This window comes from Brassica napus, chromosome C8 (genome assembly GCF_020379485.1).
Source record: "Brassica napus cultivar Da-Ae chromosome C8, Da-Ae, whole genome shotgun sequence".
Taxonomy (NCBI): domain Eukaryota; kingdom Viridiplantae; phylum Streptophyta; class Magnoliopsida; order Brassicales; family Brassicaceae; genus Brassica; species Brassica napus.
The window spans coordinates 29,859,764-29,882,100 of NC_063451.1; the positions used below are offsets into that span (position 1 = coordinate 29,859,764).

General features: G+C 38.8%; 3 protein-coding genes and 2 non-coding genes across 5 annotated transcripts; 2 read left to right on the forward strand and 3 right to left on the reverse strand.

Annotated features, from left to right (window-relative positions):
* The first annotated feature begins 5,519 nt into the window (after positions 1–5,519).
* Positions 5,520–7,268, forward strand: LOC106433180 (paramyosin). The gene is made up of 5 exons (XM_013874021.3): positions 5,520–5,896; positions 5,979–6,090; positions 6,186–6,250; positions 6,330–6,800; positions 6,889–7,268. The coding sequence occupies exons 1-5, from the start codon at positions 5,693–5,695 to the stop codon at positions 7,015–7,017; spliced, it is 981 nt and encodes a 326-aa protein (XP_013729475.1). The 5' UTR covers positions 5,520–5,692; the 3' UTR covers positions 7,018–7,268.
* A 123-nt stretch (positions 7,269–7,391) lies between these two features.
* LOC106433179 (ferredoxin--NADP reductase, leaf isozyme 2, chloroplastic) lies at positions 7,392–9,607 on the forward strand. The gene is made up of 9 exons (XM_013874020.3): positions 7,392–7,701; positions 7,873–8,122; positions 8,208–8,341; positions 8,419–8,497; positions 8,572–8,663; positions 8,755–8,832; positions 8,922–8,984; positions 9,074–9,308; positions 9,403–9,607. Exons 1-9 carry the CDS (start codon positions 7,597–7,599, stop codon positions 9,468–9,470), a joined length of 1,104 nt encoding a protein of 367 aa, XP_013729474.1. The 5' UTR covers positions 7,392–7,596; the 3' UTR covers positions 9,471–9,607.
* Positions 9,590–13,815, reverse strand: BNAC08G19160D. Its single transcript, XM_048766475.1, has one exon. The coding sequence runs from the start codon at positions 13,068–13,070 to the stop codon at positions 12,498–12,500; it is 573 nt and encodes a 190-aa protein (XP_048622432.1). The 5' UTR covers positions 13,071–13,815; the 3' UTR covers positions 9,590–12,497.
* Positions 9,879–9,962, reverse strand: TRNAL-CAA. The gene has a single exon. It is a non-coding gene; the product is annotated as a tRNA-Leu (tRNA).
* A 4,591-nt stretch (positions 13,816–18,406) lies between the features above and the next one.
* On the reverse strand, positions 18,407–18,513 carry LOC125592138. The gene has a single exon (XR_007327987.1). It is a non-coding gene; the product is annotated as a small nucleolar RNA R71 (small nucleolar RNA).
* Between the last annotated feature and the right edge of the window lie 3,824 nt (positions 18,514–22,337).

Sequence of the window (22,337 nt, forward strand, 5' to 3'; positions counted from 1 at the left end):
TGAAGTAAAAGATTGAAAATAACAAAGGAAAATATTGAGAATTTAAAATGAATAAACCTCTTCAAGCTTCGCTCAACAATTCACATTCCTAATTGTAAATATAACAAAATCATAAAAAAATATCAATTACATAATTAAATGGACGAAACAATTAGCAATATATTAGCAGCCCAAAAAAGAGGCACACCACAAAGTAAGATGATTAAAATAATCCCTTCACTCCAAACATCGATCTCATTTCCGTAACTTTGTATTGATACTTTAGGATCATCGTTGCTTTTCCTATTGTATTCTTGTAAACTATCTGTAAGAATAATCAGAAGACTATCAACTAAAATGGCATAACTTATTTGACAATGTAACATTTTATCAAGCAAACAATTATGAACACTAAAACTCACAGAGCCACTATGTACTAAATGAGATCAGATTCATAAGTCCACTACCAAATTTTAGTCAGGTGAGGACACGTATGAGTCTCCAACAATCTGTTAAAGTTGCTACAACATAACCGTTTTCTGCATTTCTGTATATTCAAATGATTTTGGATCAACTTACAAAGCATTGTATGCATTGAGCTACATGTTAGTGTTGTGAAGCAGCCATGGAGTTGATAGGTGGATAATGGCAGGTCTTAGTAGCAACTTCTTGCCCGCTTAATTTTTTTCTTCCCATCAATGTCATTAGCTTGTGAACTTCCATCAGCAGCAGACCCTGGTTGTACCTATAGCAGAGGCACATGCTACACATGACTTAGAAAATTGGAAGTCAAAGTACTTAGTTAGATTGATTGATATACCTTGTCCTGGTGCGTAATATTCTCCCAGACAATGAGCTGTTGTTTTAGTGTTGCAGAAATTTGGATCTTTAGTGGCTTCTCTGCATGGTATCCTTTTATAGATCACAAAAGCAGAATGTATAAAAAGGTAAAAATGTGCACCACAACTAATAAACACGATGAGAATCAACCACGGGTCTATGTTTTTACAGTGCTGACCTCATTGTCTGACTCGTTCTTTCACCTTCTTCCCTTTCGTAGCTGCATCATTCAAATTTCAAATCATTTACTTGGAAGCTGGAAGGAAAATTTGACTTAGTTTGTAGCATTATGGTAATATAGAAAAATTACATAGTTATATATTATATCAAAAGGCTCTCTCCAACGCAAGGTCAAAGAATCAAAACATACAAATGAAAACCAATTCACTGGAGATAAAAGAGTGTAAGAAAGTCAGCAAATGCATTGTCAGTGATCAACGATATTTTGTGGATATAATGAAATATTAAAGGAAACCTATGAGGAAGCCGATCAATGGAATTGATTCCATCATCTTCTGAATGCTTTCTAGCTGCTGCTAGAAATCACCGAAAAATCTTTACAGTGTATTAATTATTTAGGGTTATTATACGGTTATATATTTTTCGATAATCAAAGCAAACAATGGCTAAAACCATAGCAGAACAGAGGTATAATTATTAACTTCCCCCACTCACTTTGTGTACTTGGCGAAGAATATAGCTCTCATGAGGTACAATTCCCTCAGCACTGATGGTGTTCTTCTGATATCGTTCAAATACTCTATCCTCAGTGACCCTCTCTCTCTCTGTTATACGTAACTGGAACTATGATGAGGAAATACCATGCTTGTGGGCAGGTGTCACGTGTATATAATTTGGGAAGCCCAACACACCATACATGTTCAGTGTCACAAGATTGGTACTTCTCAACAAACACCTTGGTTCTGAGACTTGTTCTTGGATTTTGGATCTGTCAAGCAGTTTTTTCAAGGGGTCACTCCTGCAATCTTTCTTCAACGCCACTGAGCTTTGCATAATCACCCTTAGAAGCAACAATCTCTCTGGTGATTTGTCTGAGAGTAAACAGTTTCATTAATATCCAGCTTCTGAATCTCTCAGCATAGGCTGTCAAACACCACTAAAAAAGCTATGTCAGCTTGTAAACAATAGTTAAACAAAATAGCAAATCAAAAAGCTTGTAAGCAGTAATATGAAATTTAAGAGAAACTTATATGAGAATACATGTATAAAACTTGTTGTTTATGTTTTGTTTTTTTTTCTAATAGCGAGTCCTTCAAAGACGCATATGTTTGTCATCCACCTATGGTCTCTCTTTTTTTCAGAATGTAAATATGGTATCTGACGATGCTTCTTCCATTTAAATTTGTCTTGACTGAGAAATCATTTTGGGCAGAAGCCTCTAGTTTTTCAACTCCTGCAGAGAGAGAAGACAAAAACAGTTAAAGGAATGTAGACTCTACTCCAAATACAGAAGCAGATCTTGCACATGCCAAACGCAAACAATTAGCCAAAATTACTTACGGTGATCACGCCTCATAATCATGAAACTATTGGCACCATATCACACTAAATAGCGGCCAAATAAACTTAACAAAAGATAATGAGCCTAAATTCTGATCTCCTTCTTCATTTGTTTTGAAATCTGTTAGTCCTGATCAGCTAACATCACTAAGAAAAATTGTAGTCACTTATGTCTAAGTAAGAACTTGATGGTAATTTCATGATAATGGAATGAAAATTAAAGATTTACTGAATTTATAAAAGCTTGTTGCAAACAGTGAAAACAGAAGAGAGCAGCCATAAACTAAAAATCTCTCACCTTGGAGACACATCGATCATGAAGAGTAGCCATGATATCTTCATCCACATAGACAAAAATCTCGCTCACCTTCACGACACATAGATAAACTTAACACACAGAGAAATTACACCAAGCATGATAGAGTAGCCATGATATTCGGGCTTGATTTGCATACCACCGAAGTTAGGCACAAAGAACATATTTTCCTGGCGAATAGAAGCACCTGATTCAGTGCTCTCAACAAACTTATTATAGTTTGTGAAGTGAATCGATACATTTGAATCTGACAACTTGAATTCGACGTTGCTACTTATAACATCAAACCGGCTGATCTCGTTAGTTGCACCGTCTGTCAGCAGATGTCGGAAAGTATTAAGCCGATGTACACTGATAGACCTTTGCATAAGCGTTGCCTGGGAAGAGGCAAACAAAATTAGAGGTTTTGAAGTATATGAGAAGTTTTCAGGCTCAGCGATAAGAAAGGAACCTAAGGAGACAAACCTTTTCATCAAGAAGGAACCAGTTCCCCTCCCTTGTTGATGTTTCAGGCCTCCCAAAATCGCATAAGACATGCGACTACGGTATTGGAACAGAGACCGATGCTAACATCAAAAAAAAAATTCGATAAGCCACCATTATTGCAGGTTGTGTTGTAAGAAAGAGATTATATTCTGTTGATGCAGCGGGATTTGAAAATTTATTAGATGAAATGTAAAGAATGTTTTTTTTAGGGTTTTCATCTCAGCTTTTGGGAAGGAGGTAACTGAATTCATCGTAGTGTGAGAGATTGAAAGAGTGATTTAATGGTGATAAGTAAAGGCAAACAGTTCATCGTCTAGGCAAGCGTTACAGATACCTGCAACTGAGTCTGAAGATTTCAGGGAAGGTGAACAGAGTCGAGGAAACGCAGGCAAGAGAAGTCTGAGTGGGCTTAGTAAATATTAGACTTCACCATTCAAAATTAGGGCCCAGTCGGAGAAGATGACGGAAGAGGGGTTTGACTTAGTGCTGACGTGTCGTGATTTGCCCACCCTTCCCTGCTGACGTGGACGCAGGAGGAGAGAGGTGAGTCTACTTTATTGTATAAGATAGCTATCTAAATGCATATATGTAGTGTAATATTTATAAATATTCTATATCAAACGATGTGAGCTTCATATTACTGAAACAATAATTCTATAGATTGAGTTTAAAAAACGATTGTTTTATAGATTTGTTTTAAAAGTTATTAATTTTATAAGCAAATGTTTAAACATAGACTACAATGGAGGCTCACTCCATTATAAACTCTAACCATTACTCCCCTTGAATGGTTATGAAGACAAATAATCCTATTGAAACGGGACAAAAAACTTCAAACAAATCCGGTAGACGATAAGCAAAATGAGGTCGTCCTCTCGGATCATGGAGCAAACCAAAAAGTGTATCATTAATTATCCTCAGTTATCGTATTGTTCTGCCATATTTTTTTAAAAAAATTTAAGTGTTCTTAGCTTATGTCTATATTTTGTAGTTCATGAAAGGAAAATATGTGATTGGCCAACATGCAAACTGAAATTGTTGGACTGTAAGTAACAATTGATTACAAATAGAATAATACAACCTTTTATCAACTTAAATTTTATCCAGTTAATCGGCCTTTTTTCCCCAACTTTAGGTGGCTGTGATATTTACGACCTTTATGGTATAGAAATCCTTAGCAAACATCACTCATCTTTAATCGATACGTGTAACTAAACATACCATCCACGACTCAAAAGATAATCATCATAAAAAAACAACTAAAAACAACTTTCCACCCTCTCCCAAACTATCTTCGTTTATAAATTCAGTCTTTGTATTTTACCAGACCAGTAAAAGAAAACTTTACTACAGAAAATATGTGCAGTTGTACAGCAACATGCAACATCCACACAACAAAAATCTGTTCATCTTGCCACTCTTATACTATATTCTACAGGCTAAAGAGTTTATAAATTCAAAATGATTCTACAATATCTGATATTTAGACACATATTCAATTGTAAAATTAACGATCTAGTATGTGTTAATTACAGCTGCCATATGCACTATGTATAGTTATGTACCACAAAAAAATGACCACGTATCTTATTTTGGAATTGTAACGGGCAACCTGTCACTACTAGAAGGGGTAGAACTGGATAGAATGATACTAAAAAGCCTGACACTGAATTATGTCAAAATCAGTGTTAGTTACTTAATTTATCATTCAGATATGACTATATCGCCAATAAACCCTTTAAAATAATCAAATAATTACTTATAAACCAAAATACCCAAAAAATTACCATAATATTTTTTTATCCAAATGTTTTAAATTATGCGAATTATCCTAATTTTTATTCAAAAACCCAAAAATTGATATTTAATCTGAAAATTCTCAATTTTCATTTTTACCTAAATTTACAGAAAAACGGAATTGAATGAGATCCAAAAATATTTCAGATATTAGACCGTTCTTAACTCTGATACCCGAACCGAACTGAGAACCAAAAAAACAAACATAAATCGAATTGAACCTTCTAAGTATCCGAATGAATCCTGAATCTCTAACTAAGACCATCATTAACCTCAGTCTCTTAACTGGGGTTAACTAAGAAAATATAAGAACTGTCTCTTAAATAAGAGATATAAGAACCGTTTCTTAGCCTAAAAATGTAAAAAAGAAAGTGTCAAATCATGAACTAAGAACCCCGACTAAGAGACCCGGGTTAACGATGCCTTAAAAAATAGAAAAATCGAAAAATCGAAAGACCGAACCGAATGGCCATGGCTAGATTCAAAATCATATCCCCATATCATGTCTGAACCGAGGCCCAATTAGGAGGGCCCATTAGAGAGCGCGTGTAGCTGTAAATTAAACTACAAATACACTCAACGGTCTAAATCTCTCTCTTAAACCTAACTCTCTCTCTGAAACCTAACTCTTCTGCGACTTTTGCTTCTTCGAATCGGAATTGGAACTCTTTTTTTTTTTTCCTCTCTCTCTTTCTAACTCTTCTGCGACTTTTGCTTCTTGGATTGGAATTGGAACTTTGTTTTTTTTGCAGGATGGGTAAGAAATCTAGGTCTGGAGATTCTACGGATCGAAAAAGCTGGGACAAACTCTTCAAGACTTTGGTAAAGATTCTACAGACGAAACAAGACGAGGTCGAATCGCTTCTTAAAGACAGGAAGGTCCTCGAAGATAAGCTCAAATCTCAAAACGAGAACTGGATCTCTGATGCTCGTAACCACGACGAACAACTCTCTCTGGTAAAAATTAACCCCCTTCTCCTTTGTTTCGGCTAAAAAGTTATGGTTTTTAAAGGGTTTCACGCTCTCAATGTCTGTTCAGATGAAGAGAGAAGTTGAAACGAGGGAGATGATGCAGTTCTTTGAGACCTCTAAAGGCAGTCTCTTGTCTGGATTTAATGAAAGGGATCATTCTCTTTGCAACTTGAAGCTAGGTGAGTGAAGATTTGTATAAATTTGAATTCAAAGTTCGCTCCTTTCTTATCAAAGTTTCATTCTTTTTACTTCTTTGTGTTCATTGGAACTGCAGAACAGACGGTGGACGAGAGAAACGACTTCAAGGCTTGGTTTGATTTCCTCACTCTCAACACAAATGTGAGTCAAAGTTTGAATCTTTAACCTCTTGGTTGTTGTAGAGTCTCTTAACTAAAGCTTCTTCCTTTTTGATCTGCAGAAGGAAAGTGGCAGCTCATTGGAAGCTGAGATGACAAAACTGAAGCTTGAGTATGAGAAGAAGAAACGTGAAGTATCTGATCTCTCACGTGAGAACGGGTTTGTTTGGAGTCAGCTCAAATGTATCGAGAGCGGGTTCACTGATAAGTTGAAGAAGAAAGAAGACGAGATTGCTCAAGCGAATTCCAAAATATCGAGTCTTTTATCTTATCAAGAGCAGCTTCAGTCATCTAATCACGAGAAAGATGAGATTATCTCAAGCTTGAAGGCTAAGGTTGCTGAGATGGAAACGGATTCTAGGAAGAGAGATGAGGAGATCTCAAAGCTCTCACGGGAACTAGAGTCTTTGAAGAAGTCTCGTAGCTTTACACCGGTTTTAACTAGATGCACAACTCGTGACAAAGGTAACACCGTGGGATCTCAGGTATTTACTAAGAAAGAGAAGCTAGCTGCATCAACACCTAATCAAGAGGTAGTTGTGAATCATTACTTTAGTATGCGTGTGTCTTGGTTTACTCAAGCAGCTTATCTTTTTTTTTTTTTTGAATCTTTGATTTCAGGAAATTAAAAGCGCAAAGAGGAAACGAGAGAACAAGACCACGCCAGCCACAGTTTCAGTAATCCCAAAGCTGTTCTCTTCCACGTTTAGGCTTCCCAAGTTAAAGTCTCCACCTTCTGGAGCCATATAAGATTTGATTTTGTTATTGGCTGCTTGTGTTAGATTTAGGGGATTTAGAAATCTATCTCTGTATTTAGGATCATCCCTCTGATGTATATTAGCTTTATATAGTTCTTGACCTTATTTAGATAGGAACCTTGCATTGCATCTAGCAGCTGTTACCTTTTTTTTTTTATGTATTATTTGTGAGGTTTCAAGCATTGTAATGTAACAAAGATTTCAAGTGGCTTCAATTGAAGAGTTTTGATTTTGTTAGTCTAATCTCTTGCTCCTCTCATTCTTGAATATTCATTACACATGTGAATGATTTTATCTTGATCAATGTGCACTGTATATACACGTAAGATATTTAAAAGGAAAAAAAACAAAAGGGATATGTAGCTGGTTCTAGTCAAGTAAACCGTAACCACAAGTTTGATCAAAGAAGATACTCTCTTTTTCTTCTTCTTCTTCTTCTTCTCCAAATCAAACCTCATCCACCCAAACACACACAAATGTCTTGTAATCCTCTTCTCTTATCTTTTCTCCTTCTGATTCCTTTTTATACTCCCTTGATATTTTATCCTAATTTCATTTCATATCCTCTGCAATGGCGACTGCTTTGAATGCTGCTGTCTCTCTCACTTCTTCAAAATCTTCTTCTCTTCCAGCCACTAGCTGTGCCATTGCTCCTGATAGGATCAGGTTTGGTAAGGTATTGTTTTAACTCTTCTCACTACAGGATAATGATTGAGTCTCTGGCTTGTTGTTTAGTGAAGTTTGGAACTTCTTTTGGAAGATCAATGTCTTGAGTTTCATCTGGTATTTTGATGGGATCTTGATTAGGTCTCTCTCTTGTTTTGTTGTTGTTGTTGTTGTTGTGAAGGGTGCTTTTTACTACAAAAGCAACAGTGTAGTGACAAGCAGAAGAGTTGTTTCGGTAAGAGCTGAGGTCACAACAGATACTCCTCCTGCTGTGAAGAAAGTAGAGAAAGAGTCAAAGAAGAACGAGGAAGGTGTGATCACCAACAAGTACAGACCAAAAGAGCCTTACACAGGCAAAGTCCTTCTCAACACCAAGATCACAGCTGATGATGCCCCTGGAGAGACCTGGCACATGGTTTTCAGCCATCAAGGTTTTTGAATCATCATTCCATTTACTTGTCTCCTACTTTATAACTTGTATGATTCCTATCTTGATATGTGTGTGTGTTTTTATAGGTGAAATACCGTACAGAGAGGGACAATCTGTTGGTGTGATTGCAGATGGGATTGATAAGAATGGGAAGCCTCACAAGGTCAGGCTTTACTCCATTGCAAGCAGCGCTCTTGGAGATCTTGGCAACTCTGAAACCGTAATAGACTATTTCTCTTGTCAACAATGAATGTGATATGTTCCGTTTGGTTAGCTGAATGAACATGCTTGTTGCAGGTTTCCTTGTGTGTGAAAAGACTTGTCTATACTAATGATGCAGGAGAGGTTGTTAAAGGAGTTTGCTCAAATTTCTTGTGTAAGTGCCAATGAACAGTACTTGTTTTTCCTCTATTAGACTTTGGAGATTTCATTTCATTTTTTGCTTTGCAGGTGACTTGAAACCAGGGAGTGATGTTAAGCTCACTGGTCCTGTAGGGAAAGAAATGCTTATGCCAAAGGATCCAAACGCCACTGTTATTATGGTTATGATTAAACCTCTATAAGTTCTGATTCTTGAAACATCTTTTAGTCACTACTCTAAAACCTTTGCTTCTTCATGATGGCCGAGCACAGCTTGCCACAGGGACAGGAATAGCTCCTTTCAGGTCTTTCTTGTGGAAGATGTTCTTCGAGAAACATGATGACTACAAGGCAAGTGAACGCTCTGGACAATAAGCTACTATTTGATTATGAACAAATACAACAAAAAACTTAACGTCTTTGCAATGATTGTGATGCAGTTTAATGGCTTAGCTTGGCTGTTCTTGGGTGTACCAACCACTAGCTCATTGCTCTACACAGAGGCACATACACACTTCAACTCTTCTTCTGCTTCCTTTTTAGTTTCTTTTTATTGAACAATAAACTTCCCTTTGTTGTTGAATATATGCAGGAGTTTGATAAGATGAAAGCAAAGGCACCTGAGAATTTCAGGGTTGATTACGCTATAAGCAGAGAAGAAACTAACGATAAAGGAGAGAAAATGTATATTCAGACCAGAATGGCGCAGTACGCACCAGAACTATGGGAGTTGTTGAAGAAAGACAACACGTTTGTCTACATGTGTGGGCTCAAGGGAATGGAGAAAGGAATTGATGACATTATGGTCTCATTAGCTGCTAATGACGGTAATAAAAAAAAAGAACACTCTTAAATCTTGACTTGCATAATCAAATGTTTTTAATAAGTTTTGTGATGGTTTATTTTGTTGTGATGGTTTAGGTATTGACTGGTTTGATTATAAGAAGCAGTTGAAGAAGGCAGAGCAATGGAACGTTGAAGTCTACTGATTAACGTTTGGTGGCAAGTATAGTGGAGCAACAAGTGTAATTTTTGCATCCAAGTTTCTGTAATCTGAAGATAAGCTTTGTTTTAGATATATTATACTAAAGAAAAGTGTTTTTTTTTAAAAAAATCTTTATCATTATCCATTGCCATTATACTGCTTTGGTATTACATTGACAGAGAGAATTGTCCTTAGTTGATACTTGATAGCAATCTCTGTATAATATGATGGTAGATAACCAATCCTATGACAATGAGATCCAGATAAAAATCAATCCTATAGGCTTATAGCTCTCTCTCCATCCACGTGCAAATTGTAGTGAAGAACTGATGGGGCCTGCCTTATATTCCATTTCGAAAGGCCCACATAATTCTGTTAGTTTAAGAAAAAAATGCAAAAATAAATGAAAAACTGTCAGAAGTGGGATTTGAACCCACGCCCTCTTTCGAAGACCAGAACTTGAGTCTGGCGCCTTAGACCACTCGGCCATCCTGACATCTTTGTTTACTTAAGTCATATTTTTAATAATAAATAACGTAATTTACATTTGACACCATGGTATTAGTGAACAATGATGTTTATGTTACACTAGGGGTATACCGGCGCTACGCGCCGGGTTCGGATCTTTTGTTCTTTGTATATTTTGTCTTTTAATAAGTTAAAATTAGTCCGTTTAATCCATTTGATAGTGGTTATTGTCAGTATTGTGTTACTTTATTTTTTATCTGATTAGGCGAAAGAGGAGTACCGTAAGTGATTTCATAGATTAGTATAATAAGAATATAACATATAGTTGATAGCTGGACAAAAGTAAATGTAGTACAATGTAAAAGATTAACTAAAGTCAATGTTCCAAGCTGCACAAAAGTAAATATAGTATAATGTACAAGGTTAAGTAAAGTTAATGTTCCAAAAGAAACATGTAAATTCATGTGTTTGTTTACTGTTTTTTCGTGCTAATGTAGTCAACAAATTCGTTTATCCTCTTAAAGTAATAACAATCTTCGCATGCACTGTCCATGTCATGATTGTGGCAATCAGTTAGGGGTTCCATTGTGGTTGTATTTGTTAAATATTTTGTCTTCAAAATGACTCTGATTTCTTTTAGTGAATTCTTAATCATGGTCAAACATTGCGCAGTTCTGACTTGATTAGTTTTCCATGATAACTTATCGAGGTACTTTTTTCCCTCACTGAAATCGCCTCTGCACAACATTAATAGACCATAAATATATGTACCGTTGTCAAAGTTTCCATTTGCAGATTGACGAAGATGGTTGAGTCCTTCAATAGATTTGCGGTGCTGGAAGTATTGAAGTAACCTCTAGATGTAGTGATCCCTTGGATGGTCAGTAGCCAAAAATTCATTCTTTAAAATTTTGTAACTATTTAGCATAGTGAGTGGCTCTTCTACAAAATATTGGAGGTCGAGGTTCCTGAAATAGATGGTTGGGTCTCTGTGTGAGGAGTTTCCGTCACAGCTACCAATACTTTCGTCTGAGTTATAATTGTTTTCTGAATTCGCTGATCCCATTTTGTTTTCTTTTTTTTTCCTTTACTGGTTTTCGAATATGGTGGATGAATTGTATTATTATGTTTGTTACGGGTTGGAGGCTAATATACTGTGTGCATAGTTGATTTATTAATTTTGTGGAAACAGTTTTGTCTAATTGATGTTACATTTGACTTTTTATTTAATTTTTATGATACAATTTTAATGAGCTATTAGATTACTAAAAATGATTGTTTTCAATAAGTTATGGTGAATTTTTCAGTAACGACTAAATAATTTTGTTGGGTTGTTTTTGTTTGTTTGGATGTGAAATTTTCGTTCTCATATAATTGTAGTGTTAGATTTTAACAATAAATAGAAGAAGACTTATTTGTTTTGCATTTTTGTATTCTTAAATGAATTTACAATTCATTTTATGGTATTAGTAAATTAAAGATGCTTATAAATTTGAAAATGAAAATTTTTTGAAAGAAAGTGATATTATTTTTTCTTGAAAGAAAGTGATATTATTTTTGTGATCGTTGTACCTGTTATATTTTATGTGTGATTTTGCCTTCATTTGGTTGTAATATATTTATTGATAAGAAAAGACTTAAACAAATGTATTATCTAAAAAATAAAAGGCTGAGGAACAGCTCGAAAACAGAAGTATAGAATAATCATAACTTTTCGTTTTAATAAAAGGCGACTGCTTCTACAATGTCTGGACCAACTTTATCTATTGTAATAAAAGCCCATATCACATTCTTTAAATTAGGTTAGCATTGGGTACTAAACGGAACGTTTGGGCCATCTCTATAATTTTAAAAAAGTCCAAATCATGTTAGAGAAATAAGAGAAGCATCAGCCGAAAATCGCAAGGATGCTTGGTGTGGCGACACGTGTCGTGAAATGTCCATCCCTCTTTGATGATGTGGCTTCATAAGGAGAGACTAAAGTCTCCTTTATTGTATAAGATATGAAGGTTTGTGTTTCAAATTCTTGTCACTGATGTCAAAGAATGTTTTCATCTTGAGTGTTCTTATATGCAGACAAGATCACCAGACAAAGGATAAACAACTTATTATACTTGCCCCAAATGTGGACATAGATTAACTGAAGGTTGAGACTATTACAATTTCCAGTATTGAGATTCGATTCACAGAAAATACTAGTTTTGTTTCTTATATGTATATATCCAGTGTCATCATCATCAAAATCTTATGTATTGTTTCTTACATTTATGTTGGGAACTCTTGAAATATTCAATGTCATAATCAAAACCTTGTGTATTGTTTTTTAAGTTTATGCTCTGAACTCAACAGAAACTTTATTAATATTGATAAAAGAGGAAACAGAAAAAAGAACATATATTATACTTTGTCCTAAGAGAGCCTTTAAAGAAGTTACGGCTTAGCAAATCACACGAAAGGAGAGAGTTCTATCCACTTAAATAAACAAGACAGACCCAAACCCTTAAAGTCCAACATAGGATGAGATTTATTTGTAATATCGTCAACATTAACGTACCACCACCATTCACCGGAGCTGTAAAACTGGCCGTATGTTATCGGCGGCTACGTCATTCACTTTCCCGGCAGCTTCTGCGTTGCAACGGAGCTTCTGTTTGATCGTAAACCTAGGCATGGGCAAACTACTCGGCGGAGGAGATAATAACATGATCGCTGGACCGGGATAACCATCAAATCCTTTCGGGAAATCACGCGGGTGGTTAGACTGGATCGGAACCGAACCGGTTCTAGCTAGTCCCGGTACGGTTTCAATGTACTCTACTTTCTTCTGCTGTGTTTCAAACGTTGTACTTCTTGCCTGAGCTCGCGGGATAGTGGAGCTCCTGACACGTGGTTGAGAGCTGTTGACTTGTTGGAGAGAGAGAGAAGAGCTGTTGACACGTTGAAGAGGAGGCTGCGAGTAGTAAGGAGGAGGATACGCTGGTGAAGATCCCCAAGATAACGTTGGATTGATCGGAGGAGCCAAACTTCCGCCGGAACGTGAAAGCTTACCACGAGAACTCCTCCTTCTAGGGTTCTTGAATGGTCTCAAACCCGAAACTTGTTTGCCCGGTGAATGGTTTACAGATATTGTTTCCATCGATTAAAATTTGGAAATTACTTTAATAAAATAAAAAGACGTACGAGAAGATGATTTAAAGAAGATATTGCACAATAAAAACAAGTGAGATCAGAGAAAGATAGTTTTTTTTTTGTAACTTAGATCAGATCTATGTATATGCGTTTTAATGGCGACGATCTACCAAATATATATTACGATCGAAAGCCATGTAAGTTAATAAAAATGGAGAAAATGAAGAGTTTCTAAAACATATTAATATTTAAACTTCCATTACAAGATCCCCGAGATCGTTTGATGAAAATATACTCTCTCTCTCTCTCTCTCTAAAGAACCCTAACCTTAAGAGAACAGATGCTGCTAGCAACTGGCACTGCTGCTTCCTTTTATAAACAAAACCACCAATAATAATGTGTATTATTTTGTTAATATGGAATTTGTTAGAAATATGAGAGAAGTGTTGTTGTGAAAGTTGTGTCTTTCTCATTAGCTTTCACTATCAATATATAGTGGAGGTTCCAAGGGTTTACAACAAAAGAGAGAATCTACACATTTATTACATATTGACCACAAAGATATAGTCTTGGTCAAAGCTCATAAATGCTCCGGTTGAATGAGTCTTCATCTTGACTAGTCTTGGTCGGATGAGACGAACCGGAGACGGGTGTAGACGGACCGGATAGTCTGGACGGATGTAAACCTCCTTGATGGTTAATGGCAATCCACATATCCATATCATGGATTTATAACACTCCCCCTTGGATGCCATAACCATATCGGGCTTGTAATGTGCTAACGTTGCCTCATTAAAACCTCTCCCGGAAAACCCAAAACCCAATGTGGTAAAAAGGGAAACCAAGGACAGGAAAAAGAGTACAACACACATTACTCCCCCTGATTTGGACATCACTGAAGGTCCTTGAGTCTTCGCATGCCAATCTGCTGCGTAAGCTTCCTGAATGTGCTGGTGGGAAGTGACTTGGTGAAGAGGTCGGCTGAGTTCTCACTTGACCGGATTTGAGTGACGCTGACCTCCTTGGCTTTCTGCAACTCATGTGTGAAGAAGAACTTGGGTAGTATATGTTTGGTTCGGTCACCTTTGATATACCCATCTTTGAGTTGAGCAATGCAGGCTGCATTATCCTCATATATGATGGTCGGACCATTGTCCTCGACCATTCCACTATCTGATCGGATGTGTTGAGTCATAGACCTCAACCATACACACTCACGACTTGCCTCATGCATGGCTAAGATTTCTGAGTGATTAGATGATGTGGCTGCTATAGTTTGTTTCATGGAACGCCATGATATTGCAGTACCACCATGAGTGAACACATATCCGGTTTGGGACCGAGCATGGTGTGGATCAGATAAGTAGCCTGCATCAGCAAAGCCTACTAAACCATCTTTGGTTTCATTGGTATAAAATAGACCCAAATCCTTAGTTCCTTGAAGGTAACGTAGGATATGTTTAATTCCATTCCAGTGCCTTTGGGTCGGACATGAACTAAAACGGGCTAGGAGACTCACGGCAAAACATATATCTGGTCTAGTGTGGCTAGCCAAATACAGTAACGCTCCTATGGCACTGAGGTAAGGCACTTCTGGACCCAGGACATTCTCATTCTCGTCCTTAGGACGAAATGGGTCAGTGTCCACTCCAAGGGACCTCACGACCATTGGGCTGGTCAATGGGTGAGCCTGGTCCATGTTAAATCTCTTGAGTACTTTTTCTGTATATGCCTTTTGATGCACAAGGATTCCTCCTTTTATGTACTCAAGTTGTAACCCCAAACAGACTTTAGTTTTACCTAGGTCTTTCATTTCAAACTCTTTCTTGAGATATTCAACTGTTTGGGCGATTTCCCCAGGGGTTCCAATGATGTTCAAATCATCAACATACACTGCTATGATAACAAATCCTTTGTTTGCAAACTTCTTTATAAAGATACATGGACTGATAGGGTCGTTCTTATAGCCAACTTTGGCAAGGTATTCGCTTAAGCGATTATACCACATTCGACCACTTTGCTTAAGTCCATATAAGGATTTGTTCAGCCTTATGCAGTGTTCTTCTCGAGAACCTTTATTAGCTTTGAGCTCAACACCCTCTGGTAATCTCATATATATTTCGTTATCCAGTGGACCATAAAGGTATGCGGTTACAACATCCATTAACCGCATATCCAAATTTTCTTTGATGGCCAGACTTATTAAAAATCGAAATGTAGTTGCATCCACCACAGGGGAGTATGTCTCCTCATAATCGATGCCTGGTATTTGTGAGAATCCTTGTGCAACAAGCCGTGCTTTGTATCTTACAATTTCACCATATTCATTTCTCTTCCTCACAAATACCCACTTATATCCCACTGGTTTAACATTATAAGGTGTCCGGATAATCGATCCAAAGACATTCCTTTTCTTAAATGATTCTAACTCCACGTTTATGGCTTCTTTCCATTTGAGCCAATCTGATCTTTGAGTGCACTCTAGTATAGACGTGGGTTCATGATCCTCATCTAAGTCCATAACATCAAGGGCTACTTGGTATGCAAATATATCATTGATGTCGACATCATTCCGGTTCCATCTTGTCCCAGACATTAAATAATTAATTGAGATCTCATCATTAGCACCTTCAGTACCATGAGGCTCGGCGTCCCGAGTCTCATTGGTTGGTACCTTAGGCATGGCCATTTCGGCTTTGTCTGGACAATCTATGACCTCGGTTTCTTTTGCACCTTTCTTTAGTTTCCGAGGTCTTTTATCTTTGGAACCAATTGGTCTACCACGCTTAAGACGTGCTTTAGACTCTGTAGCCACTTGATTGTGTCCATCTTGGACATCAATACTTATTGGTGCATTACAAGCTGGTATATAGGACTTAGTCACTCTTTTCGGGTCAGCAAAGGAATCAGGCAATTGATTAGCTAGCTTTTGCATATGAATTATTTTCTGGACCTCTAAATCACATGATTGAGTCCGAGGATCTTGCCATGATAAGGATGTTTGATTCCATACAATTTCTTTGCCCAACTTGTTATTTTCTCCCCCTAATGTTGGGTACTCTGATTCATCAAAATGACAATCAGCATATCTGGCCTTAAATAAATCTCCAGTAGTAGGCTCAAGATATTTAATAATGGTTGGAGAATCAAAACCAACATATATTCCCATCCTCCTTTGAGTTCCCATTTTTGTTCTCTGTGGTGGTGCAATAGGGATGTACACAGAACATCCAAATGTTTTGATATGGGATACGTCTGGCTCATTGATATTCCGTGTTTTTAACGGTTTTAAACTCGTTTTGGAGCAATTAAATGGTCGGTTTTAATTAATGTTTTGGTCTATTTGATGCGTTTTGGTGTTCTTAAGTGTAATATGCAGGTTACTAGATAGCTTGAAAGAAAAGAACGCATTCGGGATTTATTCAGAAGCAAGATGGACCGAACAATGGACCGAATGAAGTATTGATCGCACAGAGCACTAGATCGACCGATCCGGGATATGTGGATCGACCGATCCTAGGCTTTCATACACGAGATCGACCGATCCGGGCCATGTGGATCGACCGATCTTAGGCGCTACGGGCTCCACACGCACACACGAGCTTTTCACTCCTTTTTACCCACTCCCCTCAATAATTCACAAAAGAACTCGACCTTTGAGACTCAGAAAAGACCAGGGGCGACCAAGAAGGAGATTTACAAGTTCTAGAGAGAGATTTGAGAGTTTTTGTTCATCTTTTGTGTGATTTGTGAAGATTTGTGAAGGAGTTCATCTCAAAACCATTTGGAGAAGATCTTCTGAACCTTTACTCTGTTTTAATACAATCTTATCATGTTTTCTTCATCAAAATCGTTTTGTTCTTGTTTAGTTATGTGTGAGTAGTCATCTAGTTGGGTTTAGGGGTTCTCATAGGGGATTTCTTGATGTTTTGATTCATAAAACGTGTGTAGACTAAGGGATTACGTTTTGGTTCTTCATCTAATGGGTTTCTTACTGCTTGAACTGAATTGATCACTTAGTTCATGATTTCAGATTGTTTGATGCACCGAAAGTGATTGTTTGAACTTCCGAAAATACTTTAGATGAGCAAAGTGTCCTTAACCCTCGGAAGTTGATGTTATTGCGCTTTGTGAACATATTGAACCTGTTCTTAATGCTTGTTTAGAAATTGAAACTCAGCGGAAGTTAGTGTGGAGATTTCTATAACATAGAGAATTAGCGCTACGGAAGTAGGTTAATTCTAATATCGTGTTTGAGTTCTAGACGGTTCTTAATATATCCCTGTGTCTGCCATTAATTGTATCTTGATTAAAAAGAAATCCCTGAGAATTCCCAATGCCCAACGTTTGTTTTAAAATAGTTTTCAATTCGTTTAAATCATCTTTTTACATGCTTGTTTATGCTTTGTGACACTAGAGAAAATTAAATAAAAACCATCAAAAATATATCTTGATTCGCTGTAGCTATTAACTTGTCTGCAACTCTACGTGTGATCATCGGTCCCTGTGGATTCGATCCCGTATTACTACTGCGTACTTTACTGTGCACTTGCAGTTAGATAATCGGGTTAAAACTCGAGACATCAAGTTTTTGGCGCCGTTGCCGGGGACCATTTGGTCACCCTAGAGTTAATGATCAGTTTAAGACTATAGCATTTTCTTTATTTTGTCTAATGTTTCTGTCTTTCTCTTTCTGTTTGTGTTTTCAGGTGAATGAGCGGATTTCATACTAGAAGCAAAGGATCATCGAATTTAATACCTTTGGAGTTAGAGCTCGGCCGCCTAGAGAGACAAGTGAAAAAGAAAAGACTTGAGTCCGCTGAAGAGGTTGAAATGGCTGAACACCAAGAAGACCAATTTCAGGACAACCCGCAAAATCCAATTCCTGTAAATGAACGAGAAGGCAACAATGCTGGTGATAATCAGCAGGCTGGTGTAGCTGCAAGACAACAGGCTGGAGACTATGGCATGCCTAGGATGACGCTTGCACATTATGATACACCAGATGCATTCTATGCCGATCGTTCTGGGATTCGCCCACCTCCCATTGAGAGAAGAGACTTTGAGATCAAGACTGGTCTCATTAATTTGGTGGAGAAAAATCCGTTTCATGGAAACCCGTCTGAGGACCCGATGTATCACTTGGAGCATTTTGAGCGAGTCTGTGACACCAGCAGACATAATGGAGTTCCTCAAGGCGCTTTGAAATGCAGGTTGTTCCCGTTTTCCTTAGCTGATAAAGCTATCAGATGGTTAAAGTCCATCCCTCCAGGATCTCTTACTACATGGGAAGAGACAAGAGCTGCTTTTCTACAGCATTTCTTCACCAAGTCAAGGTCCACATATCTGAGAAGCAGAATTGGAAGCTTTCAGCAGCTTGATTCAGAAAGCTTTCATGAGGCTTGGGAGCGTTTCAAGGAGTACACACAGGACTGCCCTCACCATGGTTACACTGATGTGAGCTTGCTGAACATTTTCTATAATGGAGTTCATGAAGAGAGTCAAGATGCCATGGACACAGCAAGTAATGGTGATTTCATGACCAAGACTGTTGAAGAAGCTTACACCTTGCTGAACAACCTGTCATCCAGCAAAGCAAACCGCAAGTCAAGGTTTGACACCAGCCAGAAGGGTGTTGGTTATGAATCCAAGAAGATAGATGAGCTGAATGCCAAGATTGAGATGCTTCTCAAGAGAGATCAGAAATCTGTGAAATTTGTGGAGGAGCAAGGCTATCGTTCCTCACAAGAAACTGTTGGTGATGATTCAGATGATATGCAAGCTGATGTGAACTACATTGGTGGTCAAGGAAACTACAACAGGAGCTACAATCAGAACCTTGGATGGAATCAAAATCAGCAAAATAATCTGTCTTACCGAAGCAACAATGTGGAGAATCCACAACATCAGTCCTACCCTCAGGCAGGAAACAGGCAGAACCAGAATCAGAACCAGAGTGTGTTCAACCAAGGATTTCAGAACAGAAATCAATATCAGGGGAACAACTCGGGCAACTCAGGATTTCAGCAAAGGCAGCAGTACAACAACTATCAGAATCAAGGAAATGCCTCTTCGTCACAGCCTTCTCAGGATAACGAAATTAAGAAGATGCTGCAAATGGTGCTAGAAGGTCAGAAGAATAGCACTGCAGAGATAAACACCAAGGTGGATAACATGTATGGAGAGCTTAATGGGAAGTTCGAAGCTTTGAACACCCATTTGAAAGTTTTGGAAAAGCAAGTTGCTCAAACCGCCTCCAGCAGCAGAACAGCACCTGGATTTCTACCAGGGAAGTCAGAGACGAATCCCAAGGAGTTTGTGAATGCTATAACACTTAGGAGTGGAAAAACGATTGAGGAATCGAAAGAGAAAGAGATCGACCGATCTCAAGAACAGATCGACCGATCCAAGGGAAGGAGATCGACCGATCCGGTCCATCTGGATCGACCGATCCCGTGTCGACGAAGCCAAATTCCTCTGAACCTGAAGAGGTGTATGTGGCGCCTCCTGCTTATGTTCCTAAGGCTCCATACCCATCCAGACCAAGGCAGAAGATCAAAGAACGTGAGTACGAGAAGCTAAAGAACCTTGTTGGGGAGTTACATGTGAGATTGCCATTTGTTGAAGCGGTGAAGATGGTACCTTCTCTTAAAAGGTACATGAAGGAGATTCTTACCGATAAGATGAGCCTAGAGCGGGGTGTGTTGATGCTCAATGAGGAGTGTAGCGCAGTTCTACAAAATGTCATGCCTAAAAAGCGTGAAGATCCCGGAGCATTTGTTCTACCATGCCGCATTGGATCACTTACTTTTGAGAAGAGTCTCTGCGATCTGGGTTCAGGAGTGAGCCTAATGCCTTTCTCTGTCTCTGAGAGGCTAGGCATGACGAACTACAAACCTACAAGGATCTCCTTGGTCCTTGCTGACCGATCAGTGCGAAGACCAGTCGGTGTACTAGAGAACATCCCTGTTGGTGTTGGAAAGGGATACGTGCTTACCGATTTTGTAGTTCTGGAGCTGGAAGAGGAACCTAAAGATCCTCTCATTTTGGGCAGACCGTTTTTAGCTACTGCTGGAGCCATGATTGATGTACAGAATGGGCATATAGACTTACGTCTAGGAGACATGGCGATGAGATACAATGTGGAGAAGGTGCTGAAAAATCCGACTATTGATGGACAGACTTTCTGGGTTGATACATTGACTGAACTGGTGGAGGAAATGGATGAAGAGTTGCACACTGATGATCCTCTACAAGTCGCATTGACCCAAAGGGAGAGTGAGTTCGGGTTCATGAACCAAGAAGTGGTTGGATTTTCTGAGATTTTGGATTCAGCCTCACCGATTGAGAAGCATGTCGCCTATGTCAGCCTTGAAGACTCAGGCACCGATAAAACCGTCAAACCGTCATCCTCCCAACCAGATTGGAGTGAGGAGAATGCTCCAAAGGTGGAACTTAAAGCCCTCCCAGCTGGGCTGAGGTATGCATTCTTGGGACCGAATTCCACATATCCTGTTATTATTTGTGCTAACCTGAATAATGTGGAGACCGCTTTGCTTCTTTCAAAATTGCGAAAGTATAGAAAAGCATTGGGGTACTCTTTGGATGATATTACAGGTATTTCTCCAGATCTTTGCATGCACAAGATTCACTTGGAGGATGAGTCAAAGACGTCCATAGAGCACCAGCGAAGACTGAATCCCAAACTGATGGAAGTTGTGAAAAAGGAGATTCTAAAGCTGTTGAGTGCAGGGGTGATCTACCCAATTTCAGACAGCACTTGGGTGAGCCCGGTTCATGTGGTTCCTAAGAAGGGTGGCATCACTGTCATCACAAATGAGAAGGCTGAGCTGATTCCTACCAGAACAGTCACAGGGCATAGGATGTGCATTGACTACAGGAAGCTAAACTCAGCCACAAGGAAGGACCACTTCCCACTTCCTTTCATTGACCAGATGCTGGAAAGACTAGCCAACCACCCCTACTACTGTTTTCTCGATGGCTACTCCGGGTTCTTTCAGATACCCATTCATCCAGACGACCAAGAGAAGACAACATTCACCTGCCCATACGGTACTTTTGCCTACAGGAGAATGCCCTTCGGATTGTGCAATGCTCCTGCAACTTTCCAGAGATGCATGATGTCGATCTTTACTGATCTTATTGAGGACATTATGGAGGTTTTTATGGACGATTTCTCAGTCTACGGTTCTTCATTTAGCGACTGCCTTGCTAATCTGTGCAAGGTGCTGGAAAGATGTGAGGAGAAGAACTTGGTGTTAAATTGGGAGAAGTGTCATTTCATGGTGAAAGATGGCATTGTTTTGGGTCACAGGATATCAGAGCAGGGTATCGAGGTTGACAAAGCAAAGATTGAAGTTATGACCAGCCTACAGCCTCCCAGGACAGTGAGGGATATTCGGAGTTTTCTGGGACATGCCGGTTTCTACAGGAGGTTTATCAAAGACTTCTCTATGATAGCGAGGCCACTCACCCGTCTGCTGTGCAAAGAAGCGAAGTTTGTTTTTGATGCTGACTGCCTCGCTGCGTTTCAGATTCTCAAGAAGTCTCTAGTCAGTGCTCCCATTGTGCAGCCACCAGATTGGGACTTGCCATTTGAAATAATGTGTGACGCAAGTGATTACGCGATTGGAGCTGTTTTGGGGCAGAGAAAAGACAAGAAACTCCATGTGATCTATTATGCCAGCCGAACGCTTGATGATGCTCAAATCAAGTATGCTACCACTGAGAAGGAGTTGCTGGCAGTAGTTTATGCTTTCGAGAAGTTCAGGTCCTATTTGGTGGGCTCGAAAGTAATTGTGCACACAGATCATGCAGCCTTGAAGTACCTGATGACGAAAAAAGATGCTAAACCGAGACTCTTAAGGTGGATCTTACTCCTACAGGAGTTTGATATTGAGATCAGAGACAAGAGAGGAGCAGAAAATGGAGTGGCAGATCATCTTTCCCGAATGAGAGTGGAAGCTGAAACACCACTGGATGATACATTACCCGAGGAGAATGTCTATGTGATCACCTTGCTGGAGGATGAGTATTTGGATCAGGCTGATTGCTGTGCCATGAGACAAATTCAGGATGATCTCCCATGGTTTGCAGACTTTGCAAACTACCTATGTGCTGGAATTGAACCACCGAACCTGAAGGGATATGAGAGGAAGAAGTTCATGAGAGATGTGAACCACTATTACTGGGATGATCCCTTCCTCTACAAGAGATGCTCAGATGGTTTATTCAGGAGATGCGTTCTGGAGAA

Coding starts and splice junctions, on each gene's coding strand:
- LOC106433180 (XM_013874021.3), top strand. CDS start 5,693: ATGGGTAAGAAATCTAGGTCTGGAGATTCTACGGATCGAAAAAGCTGG. Junction 5,897..5,978: donor ACGACGAACAACTCTCTCTG/GTAAAAATTAAC, acceptor ATGTCTGTTCAG/ATGAAGAGAGAAGTTGAAAC. Junction 6,091..6,185: donor TCTTTGCAACTTGAAGCTAG/GTGAGTGAAGAT, acceptor TTGGAACTGCAG/AACAGACGGTGGACGAGAGA.
- LOC106433179 (XM_013874020.3), top strand. CDS start 7,597: ATGGCGACTGCTTTGAATGCTGCTGTCTCTCTCACTTCTTCAAAATCT. Junction 7,702..7,872: donor ATAGGATCAGGTTTGGTAAG/GTATTGTTTTAA, acceptor GTTGTTGTGAAG/GGTGCTTTTTACTACAAAAG. Junction 8,123..8,207: donor CATGGTTTTCAGCCATCAAG/GTTTTTGAATCA, acceptor GTGTTTTTATAG/GTGAAATACCGTACAGAGAG.
- BNAC08G19160D (XM_048766475.1), bottom strand. CDS start 13,070: ATGGAAACAATATCTGTAAACCATTCACCGGGCAAACAAGTTTCGGGT.